This window comes from Gossypium hirsutum, chromosome D09, assembly GCF_007990345.1.
Source record: "Gossypium hirsutum isolate 1008001.06 chromosome D09, Gossypium_hirsutum_v2.1, whole genome shotgun sequence".
NCBI lineage: Eukaryota > Viridiplantae > Streptophyta > Magnoliopsida > Malvales > Malvaceae > Gossypium > Gossypium hirsutum.
The window spans coordinates 38,909,253-38,935,758 of record NC_053445.1 but is presented as its reverse complement, the minus strand read 5'-3'; the positions used below and the strand labels follow the sequence as shown (position 1 = coordinate 38,935,758).

General features: G+C 32.1%; 2 protein-coding genes across 2 annotated transcripts; both read left to right on the top strand.

Moving 5' to 3' along the window:
- Nucleotides 1–5,517: 5,517 nt before the first annotated feature.
- On the top strand, nt 5,518–11,501 carry LOC107901939 (indole-3-acetaldehyde oxidase). Its single transcript, XM_016828153.2, has 10 exons — nt 5,518–5,792; nt 6,095–7,786; nt 7,881–8,134; nt 8,217–8,420; nt 8,573–8,791; nt 8,958–9,923; nt 10,006–10,101; nt 10,285–10,383; nt 10,527–10,716; nt 10,851–11,501. The coding sequence occupies exons 1-10, from the start codon at nt 5,648–5,650 to the stop codon at nt 11,069–11,071; spliced, it is 4,086 nt and encodes a 1,361-aa protein (XP_016683642.2). The 5' UTR covers nt 5,518–5,647; the 3' UTR covers nt 11,072–11,501.
- A 5,244-nt stretch (nt 11,502–16,745) lies between these two features.
- On the top strand, nt 16,746–18,941 carry LOC107901859 (transcription factor DIVARICATA). Its single transcript, XM_016828051.2, has 2 exons — nt 16,746–17,302; nt 18,444–18,941. The coding sequence occupies exons 1-2, from the start codon at nt 16,914–16,916 to the stop codon at nt 18,754–18,756; spliced, it is 702 nt and encodes a 233-aa protein (XP_016683540.1). The 5' UTR covers nt 16,746–16,913; the 3' UTR covers nt 18,757–18,941.
- Nucleotides 18,942–26,506: the final 7,565 nt, after the last annotated feature.

Here is a 26,506-nt window from a genome sequence, read left to right as displayed (position 1 = left end):
ATCCAAAAATAATAAACATTATATAATATAATAAACTACATTATATAATAACCTACACTATATAATAAACTACATATATAATAAACTACATTATATAATAACCTCGCGGCGCTTCCCACAACGCGCCGCTAATAATATGCTTTAGCGGAGTTTTACCATAAGCGCCACTAATGCTAGTATACATCAAGACCAAAGCGCTGCGTTTTTGTTAATATTTTGCGGCGCTTTACACCAAGCGCCGCTAATAATATGTTTTAGCGGCGTTTTACCATAAGCGCCACTAATGCTAGTATACCTCAAGACCAAACTCTGCGTTTTGGTTAAGATATATTGCGGCGCTTTTCACGACTCGCCGCTAATACTATGCTTTAGCGGCATTTTACCATAAGCGCCACTAATGCTAGTATACATCAAGACCAAAGCGCTGCGTTTTTGTTAATATTTTGCGACGCTTTACACCAAGCGCCGCTAATAATATGTTTTAGCGGCGTTTTACCATAAGCGCCACTAATGCTAGTATACCTCAAAACCAAACTCTGCGTTTCGGTTAAGATATATTGCGGCGCTTTTCACGACTCGCCGCTAATACTATGCTTTATTGGCGTTTTCCTAAAAGCGCCATTAATGCTAGTATACCTCAAGACCAAACTCTGTGTTTTGGTTAAGATATATTGCGGCACATTTGACGACACGTCGTTAATACTATGCTTTCGCTGCGATTTTAGATAAGCGCCACGAATACTTTCTTTAGCGGCGTTTCTTAGAGGTGCTCATAGGCCGAGCGGCCCGGCCCGACGGCCCGCCCGAAATATAAGAGGGTTTGTGTAAAAATATAGGCCCAAAATATGGGCTTGGGCAAAAAAACGAGGCCCGATTAAAAAACGGGCCGGGCCTCGGGCACCACTTTTTTGGCCCGGGCCCGGCCCGAATACAATAATTTTTTTTTAAATTTAAAATACTTTTAAAATACTTTTTTTAAATTTTTTAAATTTTAAAATATTTTTAAAATACTTTTAATTTTTTTAATTTTAAAATATTTTTAAAATAATTTTTTTATTTTTGTTTTAATTTTTAAAATAATTTTTTGGTATTTATTTAAAAAACGGGCCGGGCCCGGGCTTATGAATTTTTTCTCGGGCCGGGCCTGGGCAAAATTCTAGGCCCATATTTCGAGCCGGGCTGGGCCCGGGCCTAGGACCCGGGCTAAAATTTTTTTTCGGGCTCGGCCTGAACCTGGCCCGGCCCGGCCCATGAGCACCTCTAGCGTTTCCCCATAATCGCCACTAATTATACAATACACATCTAGTCCAAAACGCTGCGTTTTGGTTAAGAGCTTTTGCGGCGCTTGATAGTAAACGTCGCTAAAGATGTTCTTTTACGGCGTTTATTCAGAAAACGCCACTATATGCCCGACTTTTACCGACGTTTTATGAGGATCGCCGCTAATGCTAGATATTTAGCGGCGTTTTATGCTTTGCGCCGCTAATGCTCGATTTTTAGCGGCGTTTGTAGTCCAAACACCACAAAAGGTGCCGCTAAAAGTCTGTTTTGGTGTAGTGAGTGACTAAAATAATTAAATATTTTGTTACCTCCAATATTATATAAAACAAATAACCTCAAACACATAAATATAGACACAAGAGTATAATTTTAAGTAACTTTAGATACCATCTTATAATCTGAGAATATTAAGCATACAACTTTTGAAAATTTATTTTTGGACTTTGAAAACTCCCTAGTTAGTATTAAACTAATAGAAATCATTTTCGTTTTCTTGAAAAGTGATAAACATTATAGAAAGTGCGTATGATTGGAAATTTTAAAAGTGATTTTTAAAAAGATTTAATACATAATTTAGTATTTAAATTCAATACTTTTATCTAATGTAGTATTTGTGTTATTTTTTATCCAATTTAGTATTTGTATTTGATAAAAATTATATATTTTGGTACCCACACTTAATTGTGTTAATTTTTTAGTGTTTAATTCAGGTATTAGGGTTGATTTGATGAAAGTTTATTGCTAATATTATTAGGTTTGAATTTTTCATTATTCTTTATAGTATTTCCTATTTACGTACTAATAATTTCATAACGTAGGATCATGAACGAGTTAGAAAAAGCAGCAGGCAGAAACAGAAATTCACTCACACGGCCGGGTCGAGAAGTTTTGCTTGTGTAGCTGAGGCCGAGGTATTTTTACATTTTTAAAACAGTTACTTATGTATTACTTTCCATTAAATTCTTTTTTACTACTATATTTTAGGAACAGTCGTCCGGTCAAAAAGTTGGACGTCTTCAACTTTTTGAAATTACATATAAGAAGAAAGATGGATCCCCTATGACTCCTAAAGCTGCAGAAATTATGGTACGTTTACTTAAAACAATTTGACTTGTTTTAGTTATTTATAGTGTTTATTTTATAATGGTTTAATTCATTGCTTGTAATGCAACTACTGTTACTACATTTGTTTTTTAAATATATATAGTGTTCCTAACTATGTCATTTATTTTTTAGGAAAAACTAAAGGATAAAAAGGCAGAGTACGAAGCGATTGCTTCCAGTGATAGTTCTGTTCATCTTAAAGACATTGATAACCGGATTCTTACTGAAGTTCTGGGTCCTGAAAGATATGGTCGGGTTCGATTTCAAGGATCTTTTGTTAACCCAACCAAATATTTTGGATCAGCTCGCAGCAATACATGCCTTCGGGAAGTCAGACTCAAGCTGAAGTTCAGAGGTTAAAAGACCAAATAGCTCAGATGCAAGCGACCACAGTTGAGGTTCAAAGGAAATATGAAGAACTTCAGCAGCAACTTAAAGCTGAGGCGGAAGTGAGGGAAGCGGAGGCTGCAGCGAGGGAAGCAGAGCAGAGTAGAAAATACGACGAACTCCAACAGTAGCTTCAGATTATGATGAAGATGTTTCAGCAGTCGCAACATCCGCCGTCATAGTGTATTGTATAAATTTTTTTATCATTTTAAGTTTTAACATTTTTGTAAAAATAATATAAATTATATTTGATTTATTGATATTTATATTATTTTATTCATTTAATTTGAAATATTATATAAATTTATTGCTTTTGGCTGGTTTAGATTTGCTTGCTTTTGATTTGTTGCTACAAGAGGGCTCAAAATATAAAAATTTATAATTTAAAAAATTCCAATATTAGTGGCGTTTTTCGAAAAAGCGCCGTTAAAAGTCGCCAAACACTAGCGGCGTTTGTGAGAAAAGCGCCGCTAAAAGTCAGAATCCATTACGACGTTTTTGGAAAAAGCGCCGCTAAAGAACATGACCTTTAGCGGCGTTTGTGGAATAAGCGCCGCTAAAGAACATGACCTTTAACGGCGTTTGTGGGATAAGCGCCGCTAAAGAACATAACCTTTAGTGGCGTTTGTGAAATAAGCGCCGCTAAAGGTAATGACCTTATAAACGCCGCAAAACTTAGAGACATTGTAGTGGTGTTTTTTGCGGCGCTTGTGAAAGCGCCGCAAATACTTTTAGTGGCGCTAAAAAGCGCCGCTAAAGACCTATTTTGGTGTAGTGACAGCCCGATGGATGTGATTTAATTCGGGATTTTAGGTTCAATTTGATAAAGGTTAATTTCTAATATTATCATCTAATTATGAATTTTCATCAAGTCGAACTCTAAAACCCGAATTAAACACTAGAAAGTTAACAATGTTACTATTGAGTAATATAAAAATTTTGTCAAATATAAGTACCGAATTGAACCAAAAAAGAACATAGATATCACATTTTAAAAATGTCAAACCAGGCACCAAACTATATATTAAGCCTTTTTTTAAAAATAAAAATAAACATACGTGAAAAATTAGAAAATAATGAAAAAAAACAATGAAAAGTTGCTTTCATTATTTTCACTGAAAATATTTTGTAAAAGTTAAAATGATGAAAATAAGAGTTTTAACATTTAATGATTTGATTCTGTTTCAAACTCATATAAATACAAAATATTTTTTTAATTATTTTCCAAATATTAAATTTGGTACCTAGTTCAAATCCATATAAAGTTTTTTTTTTTTGTAAAAATTTGATGTTTCTATTATAGAAAAATAGTTGTCAAACATATTTTAATTTTTTATTTATCAATTTTTTTTTTAATTTTTCAATGTGCAGGTGCTGCATTGAACATTTTATGAAAGAACAAATACTAGTAATGATTAATTATTAATAAACAGTATTTTAAAAGTTATATTTTTAACAATATTTTCATGATTTTAAATTTTAAATTTTTTAATATTTACTTCTAATTAAACAATATCTTAGTAAATGCATGATGGCTTGTCAACAACTTAATTGAAACCCCCCAAGAATTTAAGCTTGAGAGCTTTTTGAAAGAGAAAACTGAAGTTGAGACCAATAACCATGACTTCCGCTACCTCCCATGTAATGAGAAGAAGTTGTCCCATAATTATCGTATACAAAATTTTATTAGGGAGAAAGGTGAATAGTTCCGTCTCTATATTTTTTAAGTATTCCACCATTATTGCCATGTAATTTTAATTTATTTACAATTTTAATGTGAAAATATTAGTGCTGTTGTGTAACACTGTAAATCTAATTTTGTATGTTTAGTAATAAATTTGATTGTCATACTAAAATGTTATTATGAAAAGCTAATTATTATAAATAGGATTGACTACGTGTAAATGTAACATGAAATTCAAACGAAGCAATCACCACTGGGCTTAAAAGATCATCAATTCTCTTTCACTTTAGAAACCTCTTCAAATAATTGATGCATTTGGTGTAACCAAATGGAGGAGCAGTCGGCAAAGTTGAGCAGCAAGTTCTAAACAAATACTTGAAGCATGGTTCTGGCTTAATGGACAGTAAAGAAGGTGCAATACAAACAACACTCATTTATAAATGCAACATATTAAAACAGTAAAAATTAACTCAGTACTACAAATTAAAGAGCAGAGGGCGGCAAATGGTGCTTCAAACAATCCTCATGCATCATTGAGACAATAACTTGAATTTTAAAAGGGTGAATGCGCGTTCTATTTAACTCCTATCCTTCGATTTGGTTTCCATATATGTTGCTATCTATCTTCTTTATCTATTACTAATGACCTCCACTATCCTGTCCTTGTATGCGTGGTTAAATTGTAACTAAGCTCTTCATTAATGAATTGGATAAATTGTGCTCTGAGTCCTTTGATTTCCTTTCAAGCTTCAAATTGGTCATTTTTACTACTTTATTCACATATAAGTCCCTCTACTAAATTCCTTTTGCTAAAATCATTTAATTCTGAGCCATCATTTATATAAATATATATATGAACATATTACAGAATTACAATCATCTCAAATTTCACTATTCAAGCCTTAGAATAGATGTTATTGACATTGGAAAGTTTAGCACGTTACATTTTATCTATGTATTAAAAAAAGATTACTGATTTATTTGACTGTAATAAAAATAAAAATAATAATAGATGTTGATGTTTCAACATATAAATGGGCTATTATAGAATAAGTTGTCGTGCGTAACGTTGATTAAAATAAATGGATTAAACTTACTTTATCTTTTGCGTACCAGTTGGTGTTGAAATCGAGTTCAATATTCAGTTTTTTTAATCAGATTTGATAAACGGTGAAGAAGAAGAAGAACGCCATGGATACAACAACAAAACAGAGATTGGTTTTTGCTGTAAATGGACAGAGGTTTGAGGTGTGTAGCATTGACCCTTCAACTACTTTGCTTGAGTTTCTGCGGTCTCAAACTCCTTTCAAAAGTGTCAAGCTCAGTTGTGGAGAAGGTCATTTTTTCCCCCTTTTGTTACCACCTCTCTTTTTATCTCTATATGTTTGAATAGAATGGATTTTCTTTGTTGTGTAAGTGGTTTTTCTGCTTCTCAACCTACAAATTGTATATGTTTATTTATTTGTTATGATGGCCTTTCATCTTTTTCATCGACTTTTAAGTGATTGTTCTTGTTGTTTGATCTTTATCCTTTTGAAATGTTTTGAGGAGTATTTTTAATCTTATACTCTGTTAACATATAATGATCCTTGTTATGTTGTTATATGTCAATGAGATATTCGTTCGTATGCCTAACAGGAGGATGTGGTGCTTGCGTTGTCCTACTTTCAAAGTATGATCATGTTCACAATAAGGTTGAGGATTTCACTGTGAGTTCCTGCCTAACATTGTTATGCAGTATAAATGGATGCTCAATCACTACAGCTGAGGGAATTGGGAACAGCAAGGATGGGTTCCACCCCATTCAACAACGATTCTCGGGTTTCCATGCTTCTCAATGTGGCTTTTGCACTCCTGGAATGTGTGTTTCTCTCTATGCATCTCTTGTCAATGCTGATAAGACGAATAATCCAGCAGAGCCCTCACCAGGATTTTCCAAGCTGACAGTTTCTGAAGCTGAAAAGTCTATTGCAGGAAATCTTTGTCGATGTACCGGTTACCGACCCATTGTTGATGCCTGTAAAAGTTTTGCTACTGATGTTGACATGGAGGATTTGGGGTTTAACTCCTTCTGGAGAAAAGGGGAAAGCAATGAAGTAAAGTTGAGTAGGTTACCTCCGTACAATTGCAACTATGTGACTCGTGTGTTTCCCGAGTTTTTAAAGAAGGAAACTGCAGTTGGTCCCAATCTGGGCTCTGAAAGGTATCATTGGTATAGTCCTGTTAGTCTTGAGGAGCTACAATGTTTATTGCAAATGGAAGCTAATGGGGGAACTTCAATGAAGATTATAGTTGGTAACACTGGAATGGGTTATTACAAGAAGCTAGTACACTATGACAAGTACATTGATCTGAGATACATTCCTGAGCTTTCAATAGTTAGAAAGGATTCAACAGGGATTGAAATTGGAGCAGCTGTGATGATTTCTAAAGCTATTGAAGCGTTGAAGGAAGAAAACGAAGGTGGATTCAGTAAAGAAGCTAAACTGGTATTCGAAAAAATCGGTGACCACATGGACAAGATTGCTTCCAAGTTCATTAGGAATTCAGGTAGTGTAGGTGGGAATCTGATGATGGCCCAGAGGAAACATTTTCCTTCAGATATTGCTACAATACTACTTTCTGTGGATACAATTTTAGAAATAATGACAGGTGAGAGACGTTTGAAGCTTACACTAGAGGAGTTCCTTGGAAGGCCTCCATTGGATTCCAAAACTGTTCTGTTAAGTATTAAAATCCCATGCTGGGAATCAAGTAGGGATGCTTCTTCTGATGCCTGCAATAAGTTATTTTTCGAAACATATCGAGCTGCACCACGTCCTCTTGGAAATGCACTCCCCTATTTGAATGCTGCTTTCTTGGCTCAGGTGTCTCTCTGTAAGAATCCTACAGGATTTATGCTAAAAAACTGTCGGTTCGCTTTTGGTGCTTACGGAACCAAGCACTCTATTAGGGTGAAGGAGGTTGAGGAGTTTCTATATGGAAAATTGCTAAGTTTTGGTGTGCTGTATGAGGCTATTAAATTGCTTGAAACTTTGGTAATACCTGAAGATGGCACTTCTAGTCCAGCATATCGATCAAGCTTGGCTGTTGGCTTTCTTTTCGAGTTCCTAAGCCCCTTAATTGACTCCCCTATCGACTTTTCTGATGGTCTTGTTAATGGATTTAATAGTACTTCGTTGTCCAAGAATTCAAATCAGCAGCTTGATCTCGGTCAAATCGAATTCCCAACTCTGTTATCATCCTCAAGGCAGGTGATTCAGTTAAATAAAGAATATCATCCAGTCGGAGAGCCAACAATAAAAACCGGAGCTATCCTCCAAGCCTCTGGTTTGTTATACTTTCTTGTTTTCTTGTAAGTTATTGACAAAAAACTTAAATAATCAAATTGCTCATGTTGCTTACACCATTTTCAATGATGTAGGTGAAGCTATTTATATAGATGACATTCCATCTCCTAAAGATTGCCTATACGGAGCATTTATATATAGCTTGGAGCCTCGGGCACGGGTGAAGGGTATCAAGTTCAACCCTGGATCATCACCAAAAGGAGTTATTGCACTTATTACTTCTAAAGACATTCCTGGTTTGAATTTGGGTTCTAAGATTGTATTTGGAACTGAACCTTTATATGCTGATGATCTTACCGAAGGCGTTGGTCAACGGATTGCCTTTGTGGTAGTTTCATGTTTATAATTAACATTGATGTGTTAATGATGTCTAAGCTTTTAGAACTTGATTATGGAAATTATAATTTCAGGTTGCGGATACGCAGAAAAATGCAGACATCGCAGCTGATCTTGCAGTGGTTGATTATGACAAGGAAAATCTAGAACCTCCAATATTATCAGTAGAAGAGGCAGTTGAGAGAAGTAGCTTTTACGCTCCTTTCTTTTATCCTGAACAGTGTGGTGATTTCTCGAAAGGAATGGCCGAAGCTGATCACCGAATTCTCAACTCTCAGGTATTCCTTTTCGAATAACGACCTTGGAAATCTATATTTGTTTAAATTTAACCATACTACACTTGATATTGACTCATCACTTACTAGGGATCTAATCATCAACTTTTATCATGGAAAGCATGTTAATGTTTCAATTAAATTGTTACATCTAGATCAAACTTGGGTCGCAATACTATTTTTATATGGAGACACAAACCGCTCTTGCCGTGCCGGATGAGGACAACTGCATGGTGGTATACAGTTCTATTCAATGCCCCGAATTTGCTCATGATACTATAGCTGGATGCCTCGGTGTTCCTGCCCATAATGTTCGTGTAAAAACTAGAAGGCTTGGAGGAGGATTTGGCGGAAAGGCTGTAAAATCCATAGCAGTATGCTCCTTTTCCTTCTTTTATACTTATTTTTTTATCATCTCTACTGAGTTCTTCATATTATAGCAAAAAAGAAAGTAAATCCCAAAGGTTCATTGCAATTCATCTAATTGAATAAGTCACGGTGATTCCTTATATCCTATTTTCTTTGTCCTTATATTGATAGGTTGCATCAGCATGTGCCGTAGCTGCTTACAAGTTAAACCGTCCGGTCCGAATTTATATGGATAGGAAGACTGATATGATAATGTCAGGAGGAAGGCATCCGATGAAAATAACATACAGTGTGGGATTCAAAAGTACCGGAAAGATTACAGCCCTGAAACTTGATATATTGATTGATTCAGGGATGTTTGTCGATGTAAGTCCAATATTGCCAGATCATATGCTAGGGTCACTTAAAAAGTATGATTGGGGTGCTTTATCTTTCGATATAAAGCTTTGCAAAACGAATCTTCCAAGCCGAGCAGCGATGAGAGCCCCTGGAGATGTGCAGGCCTCGTACATAGCTGAAGTTGTAATTGAACATATTGCATCGACCCTTTCTATGGACGTTGATTCTGTTCGAAATATTAATCTCCACACTCACAACAGCCTCGACTTATTCTTTGCGAGTGCTGCAGGAGAACCATCAGAGTATACGTTACCTTCAATATGGGACAAGTTGGCCACTTCTTCGAGCTTTTACCACAGGACCGAAATGGTTAAAGAATTCAATAGGTGCCATAAATGGAAGAAAAGAGGTATTTCAAGGGTGCCTATTGTCCACGAAGTGAAGATGAGATCAACACCGGGGAAAGTAAGCATCCTACGTGATGGATCGATTGTGGTTGAGGTTGGAGGAATCGAGATGGGGCAGGGTCTTTGGACAAAAGTAAAACAAATGACTGCATATGGTCTTGGTTTGGTTAAATGTAGTGGAACACAAGATCTTTTGGAGAAAGTAAGGGTCATAGAAGCTGATACTTTGAGTGTAATTCAAGGTGGTATGACTGCGGGAAGCACTACATCGGAGTCAAGCTGTGAAGCAGTACGACTTTGCTGCAAAGTGTTGGTTGAAAGACTTGTCCCTCTCAAGCAAAGGTTGATGGAGCAAATTGGATCCTTAGAGTGGGAGACGCTGATCCTTGAGGTACCCATTTCCACTTCTTTCTTTGACATTTTCATGAGGTGATAACAGTCACGGTTTCACTTTTTTCATCTCCTGTATGCAGGCATATCGCAACTCTGTAAACTTATCAGCAAGTTCACTATACGTACCGAACTTCTCCACCATGCACTACCTAAACTATGCTGCAGCTGTGAGCGAGGCAAGTCTCTTTTTTTGATATTCTCTATTTTGCTTTCTGTTCCATGCTTGTATTACAAGCAATGCAGTTCCTATCGAACTACATTCAGATTTAAGCCAATGAACATGATAATAGTCATGATAGATCATGGCATAGTCTTGGATTGATTTCACAGTTATCACTTTCAAACATTTGATTCTGCAGGTGGAGGTAAACCTTATAACAGGCGAAACTACAATTCTACAGACAGATATCATATATGACTGTGGTGAAAGCTTAAATCCTGCTGTCGATTTAGGACAGGTTAGCCGGGATACAGTCCTTTGTCTGATATATGGTTTAAGAATTTGTTTAGGACTGTCAGAAAGTTATCACCAAGTTCATTGCTCATACTCATGTGATAGTAAAGAAATGAAACTCTTTTTTTTGGGTGGTGGTTATTGCAGATTGAAGGAGCTTATGTTCAAGGAATTGGGTTCTTTATGCTTGAGGAATACACCAAAAACTCAGATGGATTAGTGATTACAAATAACACATGGACTTACAAGATCCCCACAGTGGACACCATTCCCAAACAATTCAATGTTGAAATCTTCAACAGTGGGAATCATAAAAACCGCGTTCTTTCTTCCAAAGGCAAGTTTGGGTTCTTTTTTCTCCATGTTCCAAGGTTAATCATAGTAAATATGGAACTCCACTGAATAGATGGACGATTATGTAACTGCAATGCTAAACTGCAAATCTGTACTGTTTTTGTTTTACCTTTGCAGCTTCTGGTGAGCCGCCATTAACGCTAGCAGTTTCAGTTCACTGTGCAACAAGAGCAGCTATAAGAGAAGCCAGACGGCAACTTGTTTCATGGAGTGGCCCAAACGAGGCTGGTTCAACATTAGTCCAATTAGAGGTACCTGCCACCATGCCGGTGGTCAAGGAGCTTTGCGGGCTTGACAGTGTTCAGAAGTTTTTGCAGTGGACAACTGCCAAAAACTGAGGCCAAAAACATTACTGTACATATATATTCAGGTGTAGACAAGAATAAGTTGATAGATTTCTTCACGTTGAAGCGAAGATAAACATCACTACGCTACAGGTTTATTTAATATATTTGAGTTGAAAGATGAAGCGGTCTAAAAAAAAAACCAAAAATGGACGAGAGATTTGAAATGACACCACACTTGGGTTAATGATAGCTTTCCTAAAACGATATGAAAGTCGAAATCCAGAAGAGTGGACGTCACAAAAAGTGGAACTACTTTCCTGAAAAGATAAGTTGGTTTTAAAATTTTCATCCGAATCCATGTCAGGGTTCATTGTCCCTGATGTATGTATCTAATTTAGTCTACTTCCCGAACCGTCTATGTTCATTGTGTCTGATGTCAAAAGTTTACTGGCAATTTCAGTGACAGGTGTTTGATGCTTCATCATTGCATGCTTGTGTGTTCAGTTGACCAATCTGTGTTTAGGGCCCATTTGTTTTCCGGATGAAACTTCTCTCTTTCACACGCATTGCAACCTCATTCACACGCTCTGCAACATTTTCTGAATTTTGATTTTTTGTACACATGTTTTGTTGGGTTGTATATTTTTAAATAAAATTTTAGATTCACATATTTTGAATGAAATATATGAATTTCAGGAAAAAAAACTAAACATATAGGTTAAAATTTTGATTATTTAGAAAAATAAACAAATTTTTCGTAGATGTGGCAAAAACATGTCATGGAAAAAATATTTTCTACAAAAAGCACATTCTTTTGACATGTTCGTTTCTCTAGTCAGATGGTGGTGAAGCATTACTATCTTCAGTCTTAAGTCGTAAATTTGATTTTTATATCATAACTATATATTTTTTATTTTTTATTTAAATAAAGGAGTTATTTATTAAAAAATATTTTTAACATAATAAAATATATAGAATATATTTTAATTATATAATTACATATTTATTATTTTATTTATATAAATAAAATAACTTGAAAATAACATATTTATTAATTAAAATTTAAAACAATATTAAATAATAATAAACAAATGTGGTTGCAAGGATGAATGAAAAAAGAAGATGCATTTTGTAGAATGCGTTTTTTAAAAAATATTTTTTTTCAAGAATGTTTTTATTACATCTATAAAAAATCGATTTATTTCCTTAAATTATCAAATTTTGACTTATGTCTTTGATTTTCTTTTAAAAATATAACATATATTCTTAATTTTACCTATAAAATTTCATCGACTTAATTTAAACCCATTATAATAAGGAATACCCAATTTGCAAATAAGAAAGAAATTATTAGTGAGCCAATTATGTTGGCTGGCTGGTCAGATAAAAATATAGCTAGAGAGGTGGTTATGTAATCTACATATACACAACCATTAATTAGATTAAAATTTTTATCACACGAATTATTATAAAATTAATGAATATAATAAAATCTGAATGATAAAAAAGTTTATATAATAAATATAATTATTAAGGAGTTTGAAATTTATATGTGAAAATTAAATGTAATTTTAATTGAGATGATATTAAATATTTGAAATTTATTGTGTTAGGTTAAATCTTATAATGATTGAGTTTTTTTTTAATTTAATTTTATATTATCATATAAAAAGACAAAAATGCTTCCAAAATAACATAATTTACTTTGTATACAAAAGGGTTTTTTAATAATTTCTCAATTAAATTGGAATCTAATTGATTTATGACACCAACTTAGTCCGGGGCTTAAATATAAGTATAGATAAAAAATTTCTAATTTTTTAAGGGTAAAAATGTGCTCCCATGTAGTCTTCGTACATATGGAATTTAATCTCCTTACTTTTATTTTTAGGAATTTAGTCCTTCTACTTTTCGAATTTAAAAATACAACCTCAATTTTTTTTTGTTACATAGCTATCAAGTGAGTATTTTTCTTATTTTAAATTGTCACACCAAAAAATTTAATAGAATAATTTTTACGGTGTTGTTACCAATTAGACTTAAAATTTAAAAATAAATGTACAAAATTTTTAAAAATAAAAATAATATATTTAAATTCTGAATGTGCAAACACATTTGAACCTCTTTTAAATATTCAAATATATATATTTATTATTCAAAATATTATTATCTAAAATTACATTCGAGTTATAGATATTGAATATATAAGTAATCTATATTTATTTATTTTCATCAAATATTTGTTCTCAAAATTCAAACAAGTAAACAAAAGATAATTCCATTTAAAAAATGATTTAATTAAGTGAAGAAAAAAAAGAGATGTAAGGTGATGGGGATATAGTATTTTAAATATTCAAACATAAGTTGATTTAATTATATAATATTCAAATCCATTTTATTTATACCTTTCAATATCATTATTCCAATTTACATTTGAATTATAGATATCCAATATCTAATCCCTTATTTCTAGCCATTCATTTTTCTTTTCTAAAAGAAAAGAAATTGGTTTTGGCAGAAAATACTTTTAATTCTTAATACTATTAACAAAACTTATTGCTTAATGTTTAGGATATTAAAAAGAATTTTGAGATAAAAATTAACTGAAATCCATACAATACGTGTCAGAATGGTATTGTGCAGAATAATTGTTGTTCTAGTTATATGCGGAATCACTATGTTTAGAACAGGGCTTTAATTAGAAGAATGGTTATTCGGTGCAGTTCTTATTTGAGAATAACTCCTGTCGAGAACACTCAAAGTTCGAAATAACTCTTGCTTAGAAAAATGACATTTTAGGAATAGTTATGTTTAGAACAACCATTGTTTGAAACAACTTGTATTTAGAATAATTGTGTTTTGTTGAAAGAGTTATTATTCAGAACAAGCTCTATCAAGAAAAGCATAACCGTAGAAACAACTCTTGTTCGGAACAACCTCTATATTGATAACGACAATAACTCACGTTTGGAACAAGTCAAAAAACCATTATTTAGAAACAATTCTCATCCAAGAACAACCATAATCTTGTAATTCAAGAGATGTTCTTGGGTTATTGGGTTGTCTTCACACTTGGGATGTTTTGAAGAGCTTGGCTTGGTGGATTAGATATGGAGGTAGGTAAAAGGTTTCCTCTTAACCTTTTATTGTAACATTAAGTGCATTTTTCTTCTTCAGTACTATTTATCATCACTATCAACAACAAAATGTTTCACCATCCCTTTTTAGGGTGGGTTTGGATACCTGCGGTTAGTGTAAAAACAGCAGTGGCGGTGAGATTAAGTACTGTAGCGTGAAACAAAAAGTAAGCTAAACACACCCCATCGCCCATCCAAACCCACCCTTAATCATTAGTGTCATTGTAACTGAAAATTAATTTCATTACTCATATTAATTACCTAGCTTGTAACTCTCATTTTCTAAAATCTACAAACATGAGCCATTCACAACTAGTGAAGAGACTTTTGGCATTTTGAAATTCTAACTCTCAAAGCTCTTTCTAAAATTCTCTCAACTTGTTTTCTTTATTTAGCCTTATCGTCAACCACGTTTCCTTTCTCCACTTTACCAGTCATCACCTGCCATTACACTCATTGTTACCAAATTTGTTATAATCTTCTTATTTACTTTATCTCGATACATCTTATTCATTTATTTGCAATGTTTCCTCCCTCTAACAAAGAACCCTCTACATTTTTATACAAAAATTATTTTAGGCACCTCAATTGCGCAGTGTGTGAAAGATGTCGGAAGCATGACCACTACGTATAGCTGATTGATTAGGGTTGGTGTCTTTTCTTAGCAAAGGTTGTCCTGCCATTTACACTTCATTTCTTTTTCTTTTTCTTTTTCTTTTTTTTATTCCTCAATGGATACTATTGCTAGCCTTGATAGGGATTTGCTAAGATTGCTTTTCATGGGATTTGCCCATCTCTTTATGGGCTAATATTATTATAGGAACTTTATCCTTCATCTTTTTGGTCTCACATTGTGGTAAAACAATACATTCTCCCAAGGTTAAAGAGTGGTTATAAAGTGATTGGTTAAAGATCTGGAAATCATGTTTAGGGATGTTTATGACAAGATTTTAAGGGTTGCTTATTAAATAAATCGAACACAAGCAAAGCTTATTCAGTTTATTCATGTTCATGACTAAATTCGTTTATGTTTGTTTAAAGCTCGTTTAATAAATCATTTAAAGCTTGTTTACTGTTCCAATAGTATATATTAATAAATTTATTAAGGCTTGTGTGTTTATTTTTTTATTTATAATATAATTATTAATAGTTATATTTGACTATTTCATATCTAAAAAATAATATATATATTTATTGTTTGTTAGCTCGTTTAATAAATCATTAACATTGTTTGTTTAACTTGAACGAAGGAACATGAACACACATAATTTTAAATAAATAAACACGAACAAATGAACATAAACAAAAGTACATTTATTCAAGCCCGATTCATTTACAACCCTAGTTAAGTTCTAACGAAATATTATGATTACATAAGTAACCTCTAAAAAGATAATTCTAATTTCAGCATTTAATCATATTATATGAGCATAAATAATAATAAATACAAATATATAAATATATTATAAAGAAAAAAAAAGGCAAAGCAAAAGAATACTTTTCTTTCATTAAACCCAATCAAATCAAATGGTATTTAAATTACTAATATAAAAAAAATATTTTTATTTATTTATTACTTAAACTTGTATATCAAACAGAGTTGCGTAAAGAAAGAGTTTAGACAGAGAAAAGAAATTAGGAGGAGGAGGTGCACCCAAAAAATTATTTATTTATTTTGAAACCAAATAAAAAATAAAAAATAAAAAAAAATTAGTATTTGACCAATGCTTATATAAAAAGAATTCCGACTAGTTGATTACGCCTTTTATAAATTACCATATCCTGACCAATTTAAAGGTACAACCGGACAACCCTACATTTTCTCTTTTTAATTTTACTCTTAATATTTTATATATCTACCGAATAATCACAACTGAATCCATTTTACTTTCGTGGATACATTATTTAAATAATGAAAATGTTTTATTTAAAAAAAATGTATATAAGCCCTATCCCTAGGTATTACTTTGAAATTATACTCTCTACAATGAGTAAAACAATATGACAATGTTGTTTACAAGACAGCTGGATGGTTTATAATTATAAACAAAAAGGCTTAACATCAAATTTAGCCACTAATATTTGTATTTTTGTCAAAATGAACCTGATTGTAATTTTGAGCTTCTTCTTTTTTGCTATCAACTTTTATTCTTTTTCTCAAATTTCTTTTTTTTTAACAGATTTCATATGTGAAATATTTTGAATGAGATGTAATCTATTACTTAGGTCACTCAGTAAAATAATTACATGTGAAAAATGATAAAATAAATAAATAATTCATGAATTTAAAAAATAAATGTAATTATCTAAAAAAAAGATTTCAAAATGAATGCACACCTTCAATATTTTTGGTATAGATTACATCTCATTAAAAATATTTCATGTCATCCCGTTAAATTTTTTAACGGTAGTTTTATCAAATCTGTTAAAAAAAAGTAATTTGAGAAAAATAATAAAGGTTGATAGTTAAAAAAGCTCAAAAATACAATTAGGGTCATTTTGATAAAACATGTAAATATCAGTGGCCAAATTTGTCATTAAACTTAAAAAGAAATTTATAAAAAAGAGAGATTTATCCAATAAAAAACAAAGCGTGTTGAATAAAAAGTCTAAACAGATACAAATACTGACAAAAAGAATTCAAAAAGAACATAAAATCGTAAAACCCCTCCCAACAATCCGAAATACCAACAATTTCAAATTTCTATCTTCTTCAACTCCAACACAAATTACTTTATTAGCTACCCCCAATCGGCATGTACCAGGATAACAACCACTGCAACGGTGATCCGTTATTTATTGAGTCGGTGGCGGCGGCGAGCACTCACTGGACCCGTCTTGAGGATAAGGTTTTTGAGCAGTGTTTGGTTTTGTTTCCGGAGGGGATTTCTGATCGCTGGGAGAAGATCGCTGAACAGATTCCCGGAAAGTCAGCTAAAGAAGTTGAACAACATTTTCATATGCTTGTCTATGATGTTTATGAGATCGATGCGGGTCGAGTTCAGGTTCCTCAGTATGCTGATGATTCGGTAATGTTGTCACAGGGTTGGGATTCCCAAAATCAGATTTCATTCGTTTCCAAGTCCAAACATCACGGAGAGGGTGAAAGAAAGAAGGGAACTCCCTGGACAGAAGAAGAACACAAGTATGTCGCTTTTTTATTTTTTATTTTTTTATTTTGAACCAAGTCCATTACCTAATTGAATCTAAAATTTGAAGTATGTATGAAGGGTTTTAGGAAATCTAGTATTTAGCGGGCGGTTAGAGTTGATGTGAAATAATTAACGATGTTAGATTTGAATGATTGATTGTGAAAGTTAAAAGTTTTAATGTGAATGATAACTTTCTAACTTCTGAACAGCGATAAATCATGCTGGTTGAGGGTCGGACCCTGAGTGGGAGTGCCTGAACATATGAACCTTAAAAATGAATGAATTTGTGCACGCTTAGACCATGACTTATGACATATAGGCTGTGGTGTTGCTGGAGAGACATTTTCCCGGCCACGTGCAAGCACATAATCAAGGTTCCTGTTTTGGTTAAGGTGTGGATTTAAGTGCTTGCATCCGGGCTTGGCTTTGATTCTCTTTGGTGTCAGAAACTCGATCTCAAAGTTCGAATCGAGTTTTACTTCTGAAACTTGAAAATACATTTGAGATGAAAATTGCAGTGCTTGAACTCGCTCAATTAGATTGGTTTAGCTAGGAAAAAAATGAGTTTGGTTATCATACGCGATTAAAGCTTGGTTATTTGTGTTCAAGTGGAGTTGAAATTTATCACTGTAAATTAAAAATAGAATAGTTGCAATTGACTTATGTTGTTTAAGTCCCTGTTGACATCAGGTCTTGTATATTATATGTACTATTGTTAATTCTGAGTTTATTGTCACTTTGTTTTTCTAACGTATATAGGATTATTTTATATAAAGAACCAAAGAAGCTCAAGCCACTTGAATCAAGTATGACTATATTTAATCCACTTTGCTTGATATCTTAAAACTACTTAAAAGCGACTCAAGAAATGTCAGCTGAACTGAAGTCTTGGAACTAAACCCTAGTATGTTGCGAGCACGGGTTTATGTGTGTTGCTCGTTCAATATTTATCGAGTTATTTGAGGTAATGTATATCATTTTTAATTGACTTCGTTGTTGTCTGGATAGTAATTGTGCTGCAAAATGAATTACACTATTACTATCTTCTGCTATATATGTACTCCATGATTGTTTTCCTGTGATTCATTTAGTGGATAACATGTTATCTTCAATTGGTCTTTAATGGACGAACAGGTTATTTTTAATTGGTCTGCAAAAATTTGGCAAGGGTGATTGGCGGAGTATATCAAGAAACGTGGTGGTGACACGGACACCGACTCAAGTGGCTAGCCATGCTCAAAAGTATTTTCTCCGGCAGAGTGCAGTGAAAAAGGAGAGAAAACGGTCGAGTATCCATGACATTACCACAGTCGATAGCAAAACGATGGATGTGCCCGTCGAACAAAACCGGGGTTCTGAACCACATGGTATGGTTCAACAGGCACCTCAACTGCAACAGATGCCGCATACAGGCCATTTTGTGGGAAAATACGGCTATCCAATGTAGAGATGAGATCAGAGCTCCAAAACTCTGTATATAAGCCAATTTTATTTTTAGAGTATCAAAACTTAGACGTAATTTAATTTGTCAAACCTGATGTTCATTTTAAAGCTATGACATTCTGATGTAAAACCATGTATAGAAAACTAATTCCTTTGAATTTAATTTGGGATACATGAATTTTGATTTAATATGTAATTGTATATATAAACTTTAATTTGGTGCAATTATACATGTAAAATTCTAATTGTGGTTTAAATGTATACTTGAAACTTTAATTTTGATTTAATCATTCACATTTAAAGAAATAAATATATCAATTTATTTTTATATGGAGCTGCGACCGATACATCACATGTTTATTTGCTCTTGGGAGGTTTGTGTTAGACATATTCCCCAATAGTAAAATACAGTGGTGGATCTTTTGGTCAAAATTGAAGATCTAGAGTTATTGCGATTTCATCCAGAGTTATTGCAATTTCACCTATTGGAGGAACCTCTAAATTCTATTAGGGAGCAGCTTATGGCGGATTATAATCTTTTTGTATTGTATTAGGTTGTTCTTTTACCTCGCTTATGCTGTCTTATTTTACTAAAAATATATATATTTATTTATTTATGAAATATATAAATATAAAACGATAATTATCTGTAAAACTATTTTAAATTTAATGTTGTTGACAGTTTCTATATACGCAGTCAATCATTGCAATTCCAACTTACAGAAACTTCATTGTAGTTTCGCATGAGGCATATCTCAATTCTGGCAATATATCTATAAGTTTTATATCATGTATGTAACCTAAACTGGTGTTGCAGTACGGCAAGTTAATCAGCTTTACTGACTTAAGGTGGGTTTGGATGGGCGATTGGGTGCGGTGCGTTTAGCTTACTTTTTGTCTCACGCTACAGTATTGCTACAGTATCTAATCTCACCGGTACCGCTGTTTTTACACTAACCGCAGATAAATGCACCGCCCATCCAAACTCACCCTTAGTTATCATTGACCTAAACTGGTGTTGCAGCACATGTAGTGTGAGTCCACTCATTATTCCAGGATTATTATTTTTATTTTATAGAATGATTAGATTTTTTTTTTGGTAGTTATCATTTACCTAAACTGTGTTTCTTTGCTCTTAAAGTATCCCACATTGGTTAGATTATGTAAAGGGTTAAGACCTCGTGGAGAGATGAGAGAACGTCTTAATATTGTCTATATTTGAAGCTTTAAATCATGTTCTTCAAGACATTTCAATAGATACCGTAACCATGCCAACTTATTCACTTTTAGAGATTAGCTCTATAATCTACATGTAATTGCGAATTTCACTAGCTGTTGATGCATGGTTTGAGGATTGGTGATCGATGGAGGTGATGAGAGCCACTAAGAAGGTTGTTTTGGGGGGGCGGGGGGGAGAGTATGTTGATGATATATGGAACTTTGGATTGAACTTGGAAGAATGGCAATTTTTGTGTCAGACTATAGTAATTTAATCCACATACAAATTATAAAAATACATAAAAATATTGATTTTAATATTTTGAGAGGATCTTTTATACGAGGGAGAAGGTATGTTACCAGCTCAATAGAGAATGATTATTTATTTTATAAAAGATGTCTTTATGGAGTCAAATCGGAGATGATTGGATTATATTAAAGATTTGGTATTGGATTACGACAAGCATAGCAAAAGTTACGAGTGCATGTAATGCGACTTGATTAGTTGATGAGTGTGATTGCCACATTTAATATAACTTGATTAGTTGTTGGATAAACTTTACCTTGTGGGTGAGCCATCTTCTTAGCTGAGATCGATTGAGAGGAACTTATGTATAATAATAATGTGACCTGCGCTTGGACAATGGTGTTTGCATGCAAGTGGATTAGGTTGTCAAGTATAGGCAATTGAAGGACTGCTATTGGTGTGTGGTTGGAACTAGGTTTTCAATTTCCAAGTTGCAATGAATTGCCTGCGTTTGATTAACTTTGGTATGGTCATAATGACGGGGACACTCCATTTTCTCATTCATTTTCCATTTTTGGTGCATGGAATGCAATGATTGACTTCTTTTTTTTTGGCATGTTTTTTTTTTTTGTTTTAGTAGTTATTTTTATTGTGGTGTTTCCTTTTACGAATTGTAGTATTTTATACACAATCTGAAGGTCTAGCTCAAATGCAAAATGTTATACTGGTCATCAAAGCACATAATAATATAAATTTTCGAGCATACAATTATATTTTTTAAAGTCATTTATTTACCAAAACGCAAAATTTAAGCATATTACGAAAATTAGATTGTAAACGAAGAAAATTTACATGTCAATTGCAAAGCACCACATACAAGACAAAATTATTATGGGGTAAAGCCAAAGTTATCATGGGTAAAAATGATGAGATCATGTCACAATTATTTTTCTTTAATTAGTTTAAATGAATTAAGAGATAAATAATATTTTTTTATATTATCACTAATTAAAATAAAATAATTAAGTGATGATCTCTAATTAATTAAATTAATAAATAATAAATAATAAATAATTTTAAATTTTTGTAGAACAATCAAATAAAGTAGTTAAATTCTACAAAAAGAATCACCCCAAGCAATTCTATAGATGAACAAGTTCAGGAAAATTAGAAAATCTTTGCAGAATTCTTTGAAAAAGTTGAAGAACTTGAAAAATTATGAAAAACACCGTATCAATTCTGAATAAAAGCCGTCTTCCAATCCAATTCAATCATGGAGAAGAAGCCAAAAGTCGTTTTTCAATAAAGTCACCTTTAACCCAAATCAGCTGAAAAAGAGGGTCAAACCCGTTTCAAGAGCAAGTCAACACGACACTTGTAGCAATCCACAACCATCCAATATCAAATCAGATTACCCTTGGATCAAAGTCAAATTGGAGAGAAGAATTGAAGAACTTTTCTTGTAGAAATTTCTAGTGTAACACTTCTATACCCGACCCGATCGTCGAGTCAGGATTTTGAGATGCTACATTTGTTGCCAAAGCAATGACAGTCAAATTCATTTGGTTCTGAATATTTATTTAATCAATTTGATCACTTTAAGTTTTTGGTATACCTTAGTGTCATTTCCAAGTTGTATATGGGTTTATTGCAACCTTTAAAATAGTATAAAGAGGAACAGAGACTAAAGTGAAAGGTTCTCAAAATTTCGGGTGACATTGCGACGTCAGGGGTTCCTTGTCACGACACCACAAATTGACTTATGTTGTCACGACGTGGTTCCTCCGTCGTTGCGATGAGAATCATATTTCTCATGTTTTACCATATTTCAAGTTTTTAACTTCTAAGTTTTTTTTCAAAGCTCAAAATCCAATCAATTCAACTCATTTCATATATCATTCACATTTACCCAATTATAATATCAAGTCCACATAATAAAACATGATATTTAATTAGAGATAGTAAAGCTATTAAAATTTACACAATTATCGAAGTTTTACAAATAAGTTCATTAGAGGGCTTACACTTACAGATACAATTTACTCTTTCTACATACCATAACTATTGCCAACATATACCAATCAATTTATCAATTAGGACTACTTTAATTCATTTTATAATCATTATTCACTTCTTAGCAAATCCATTATTTGCAACAACTTCTTAGCAATATCACTCTTCTACTATTTTTCCCTCCTCCTCTCTATTTCACTTCCTTAATATTTATATTTACATGTATATGTATATGAATCTTTGGCTCTTAACATATCATGCTTATATGTAATCGAGGTTATCCATTTGAGTGAGTCACTAATTTATTTATATCTTGTCTATATAATTCGAAATTAAGATCCGTTTGTTTTGTTTGAAACTATACTCAACGAGCTTTATACCATAAAAATTTCAAAATTTCTACTTAAACCAATTAATACAGTTTTTTCTTCAAATCTTCCCTATTTTGCTGCTAGGCAGTTTTGACCTTCTTCACTAAAAATTAAATATCTTTCAGTAAAATTCTTGTATCATGTTTCCGTTTGTTTTCCTTGAAAATAGACTCATTAATATTTTAGGCATATAAATTTCATCTCTAAACATTTTTTTACAATGATTTTTAAAGATGGAACAAGGGAACCCCAAATCATTCTGAAATTGTCTCACAAAATTTATTATATCTCATAATTTACAATATCATTGCTTACACCGTTTCTTCTATGGAAAACTAGGCTCAATAAGCTTTAATTTCATATTTGATTCAACCTCTAATTCGATTTCTACAATTTTTGGTGATTTTTCAAAGTTGAACCATTGTTGTTGTCCATAAACTATTTTAATGCTAATTTTACTCTTTCATGGTTCTTTGTATTAACTTTCATTTAGACATAATTAATCATTATACTTTTAATTATTGTCCAATTTAATCCTTAAAACTCACTTATCATCAACATATGGTTTTATTATAACTTCTCTTATTTCAATTATAAATTTCACAAGTTTACAATTTAATTCCTAATATCTTGAAAATTAATTATTTACTATAATTTCACATTAACATCACTTTGTAACTAATTCTCTAACACTTAACATTCCATTTAAACATCCTTACACAATACTTTATTTCACACATAAACTTTTGTACACTTTACAATTTAGTCCTTATTATAAAAAAATTAATGTAACTTGAATTCACTTTTTATATCATCACATTTCATTTGTATTCTCTTTTAAACATTCAAATTCACATAACCTATTTTGTTTACTGCACAAATTATTCTCTCTTTCTACTACTTCAATATACCGTTTTAATTTTCATACATAATATTAGCACATTCACAATTAATTCAACTAATTTAGCATACTCTATACTTGATTAAAATTAAATAAAGTAAATTTCTTGAAGTACTTACCTTGTCTCTTTAATTTCCTCACTTTTTCTACCACTTTCTCCACTTTCACTTCCAATTTCTTTCTTCCAAGATGATATTTTAACTCTCTAGTGTCTCTATTTCACTTCTTCTTTTGGGTAATTATGAAAATTTTCAAAGAATTTGAGAGAAAAAGTGGAATTTCATAGTAAATGACCAAATTGTAAAGAAATGAAAACCCTTCTACTTCTATTTATAACCAACGTGATAATGTTCTACACTTTTCTCCAAAAATATTTCATTTAGTTATTTAATTAAAATATTAAAATATTTTACAAAATATTAAAATGATCAACCAAGCACAATTGAACACCTTTAGTCCTTAATAATTATAGCATATAATTATCTAATTTGTGTAATGACCATTTTACCCTTCACATTTCTTCAAAATTCCATTCTTGAGTCACTACTCACTTTTGATAAATTTGTGATTTAGTCCCTCATATTTCTTTCACTTATCCAATTTGGTTCCTACATCCCAATTTTATATCTTAAGAAATTGGATTATTTACTTTTGATCCTTTAAATTTTCTCATGTTTACACTTTAACCCCTTGAATTCTGAATAATTGTACTCATGTCTCAAAATTTTTGACATTATTACAATCTAATCCCTTCCTTAGATCGACATTCTTCTTAATTCAATTTTTTTTGGTATCACTTACCCCTTTCTTTTATCATCTTTATATCTTCTTCCCATTTTATCGGTAAATCAATTATACACTATTTTTTAATACTACATTTATAATATATCGATTTTAGGGGTGTTACATCTAGAGATTGTAACTTTTCTTTTAAAGTTCTCAATAAATTTTACTTCGAATTTTCAAATTAACTTTTGGCTCGAAATTTTTGTGTACATAAATACTTAAATTTTTATTTATGAAGGATCATTATTTAAGAATCAAAACAACAAATCAATAGCTCTAATTGAATTTAAGTCAATGAAGCCAAAATGTCTACGAAACCAATCAAATAAAAAAAATCCAAAATTGTAAACAGTCTTAAGTACATACCTTAACAAATTAAAATTGAAGAAATAAAAGCCTTTATGGAAGTAAATAATGCGAAAAACTTGAAACAAATGGCAATCCAAAACGCTAAGTGAGGATGTCCATTTTATAAATAATCATATATATTAGAGTTTTAAAAAATAATTTAAATCTAATAATTAAGGTGTTCATCGTCTCAAGTATATTTAAATTTAAATTACGTTAGTTGCATTGCTATTATGGTTTTGCCCTCCACTTATAATTCACCGAGACAATCTAAAATCACAAAATTTAAATCTAAAAAACATTTTTTAACGTATAAATATTAATTAATAATTTAAAAGTTTTACTCAAGTAACACATAAAGAAATTACATGACATATGAGTATTTAACCATCCAACATTCCAAATATGTAAAGCTCAACTACACCCGAAATATTCGAGATACACGATTCTGGTTTGCCACAATTTGAAGTTAAATAGCTCATCGCATCTCCCATCAATCTACAGTTTGTGGAATTCACAACATTTCCCACTAACCAAATATTCACTAGTGGATATTTATTTTGGCATTCAAAAACATTCCAATTAATCATAACCTAAGGACCTATCCATCAATTTTCAATCTCCAATAACTCAGTATTTAAACTAAATTAATGGATCATCAACAGTCAATTGAGTCGACGTTATTGTCAATGTAAGAAGATATGAGTTCAAGTGTACTGGAGTAAATTATTTTTGTATTTATGAGTTAAGGAAAGACTATAGATAATTTTACGTATTATATTAAAAATAAACAGATATAATAAATCTGTAACGAGATTATTCTAAAAAAATTATAAAAAAAAGTTCACCATGAATTTATAGTTTGAAGGGTTGAAGAGAGGTTCTCTCTTTCTTGTTCCACCAATGAATGAGAGATGGAAAGAATAATTTTCACCTGTCATTTTAATAATGTCGTTTATGATTTTTGGAGAAAAGTCAAAGAAGTTTTTCCTCCTTTTCACAAGACAGCACAAAAGAGAAGACTCACTTTCTTTAGAAACTGCAGCACAATGAAGTAGGAATGACGTGAATTTTGTTTCCATAGAACTTGGGGATATTGACCTTAAGACCCTTGATACATTTACCACTTAAAACTCTCCTATCCATTTTTGGTACTAAAATGAATCCATACCCCAGTTAAAATCTCAATAACTACTAAAATCCTTTAATTAATTTTTAACTCCCAATGATTAATACATTTTACAGTAATTAATTCTCACTGAACTTCACGATAACAAAATTTGACACTACAAATTTCGGAGCATTACACAAATGTCTTTGTAGTGAAATTTAGTGAGACAAATGGCATGTAAGAGTAAGGAAAGGGAAAGATAGCGAATTGAAGCCAAAAATCTAGGCCTATTGTTGTGCTTGTATAGTGTCATGAGTTTGAATGTACAATGACGACGTAAGAAATGGAAAAGATTAATGTTAGAACTTAGGGTTGAGCACATTCCCCATTTTGGCTTTGATTTCAAGATTTCATTTGAGCAATGTGGAATATGGTGGCAGAGGGTTTTACTTGCCCTTGTACTCTTCAGAGGTTGGGTTTTATCTTCCATTGAATTCGTGATTTGCGAAGGTGCTGGAACCCAAGTTTAGTGCCTTTTGGACGATGTTCCAATTAAGTCACTCTAGGAGTGAGAATCCGATTGTAAGTCCAAAAATAAAATTAACTTACTCATGTTTTATTAAAACCTCTTAAAATTAAATATTTACATTATATTTAAAAAACTGATTGAGTTAATATCATTCATCAATCAAATCTCAATTCAGTTTAACAATTATCGAGAACTTTCGCTTTTATAAAATAATAATGTTTTATTAATTT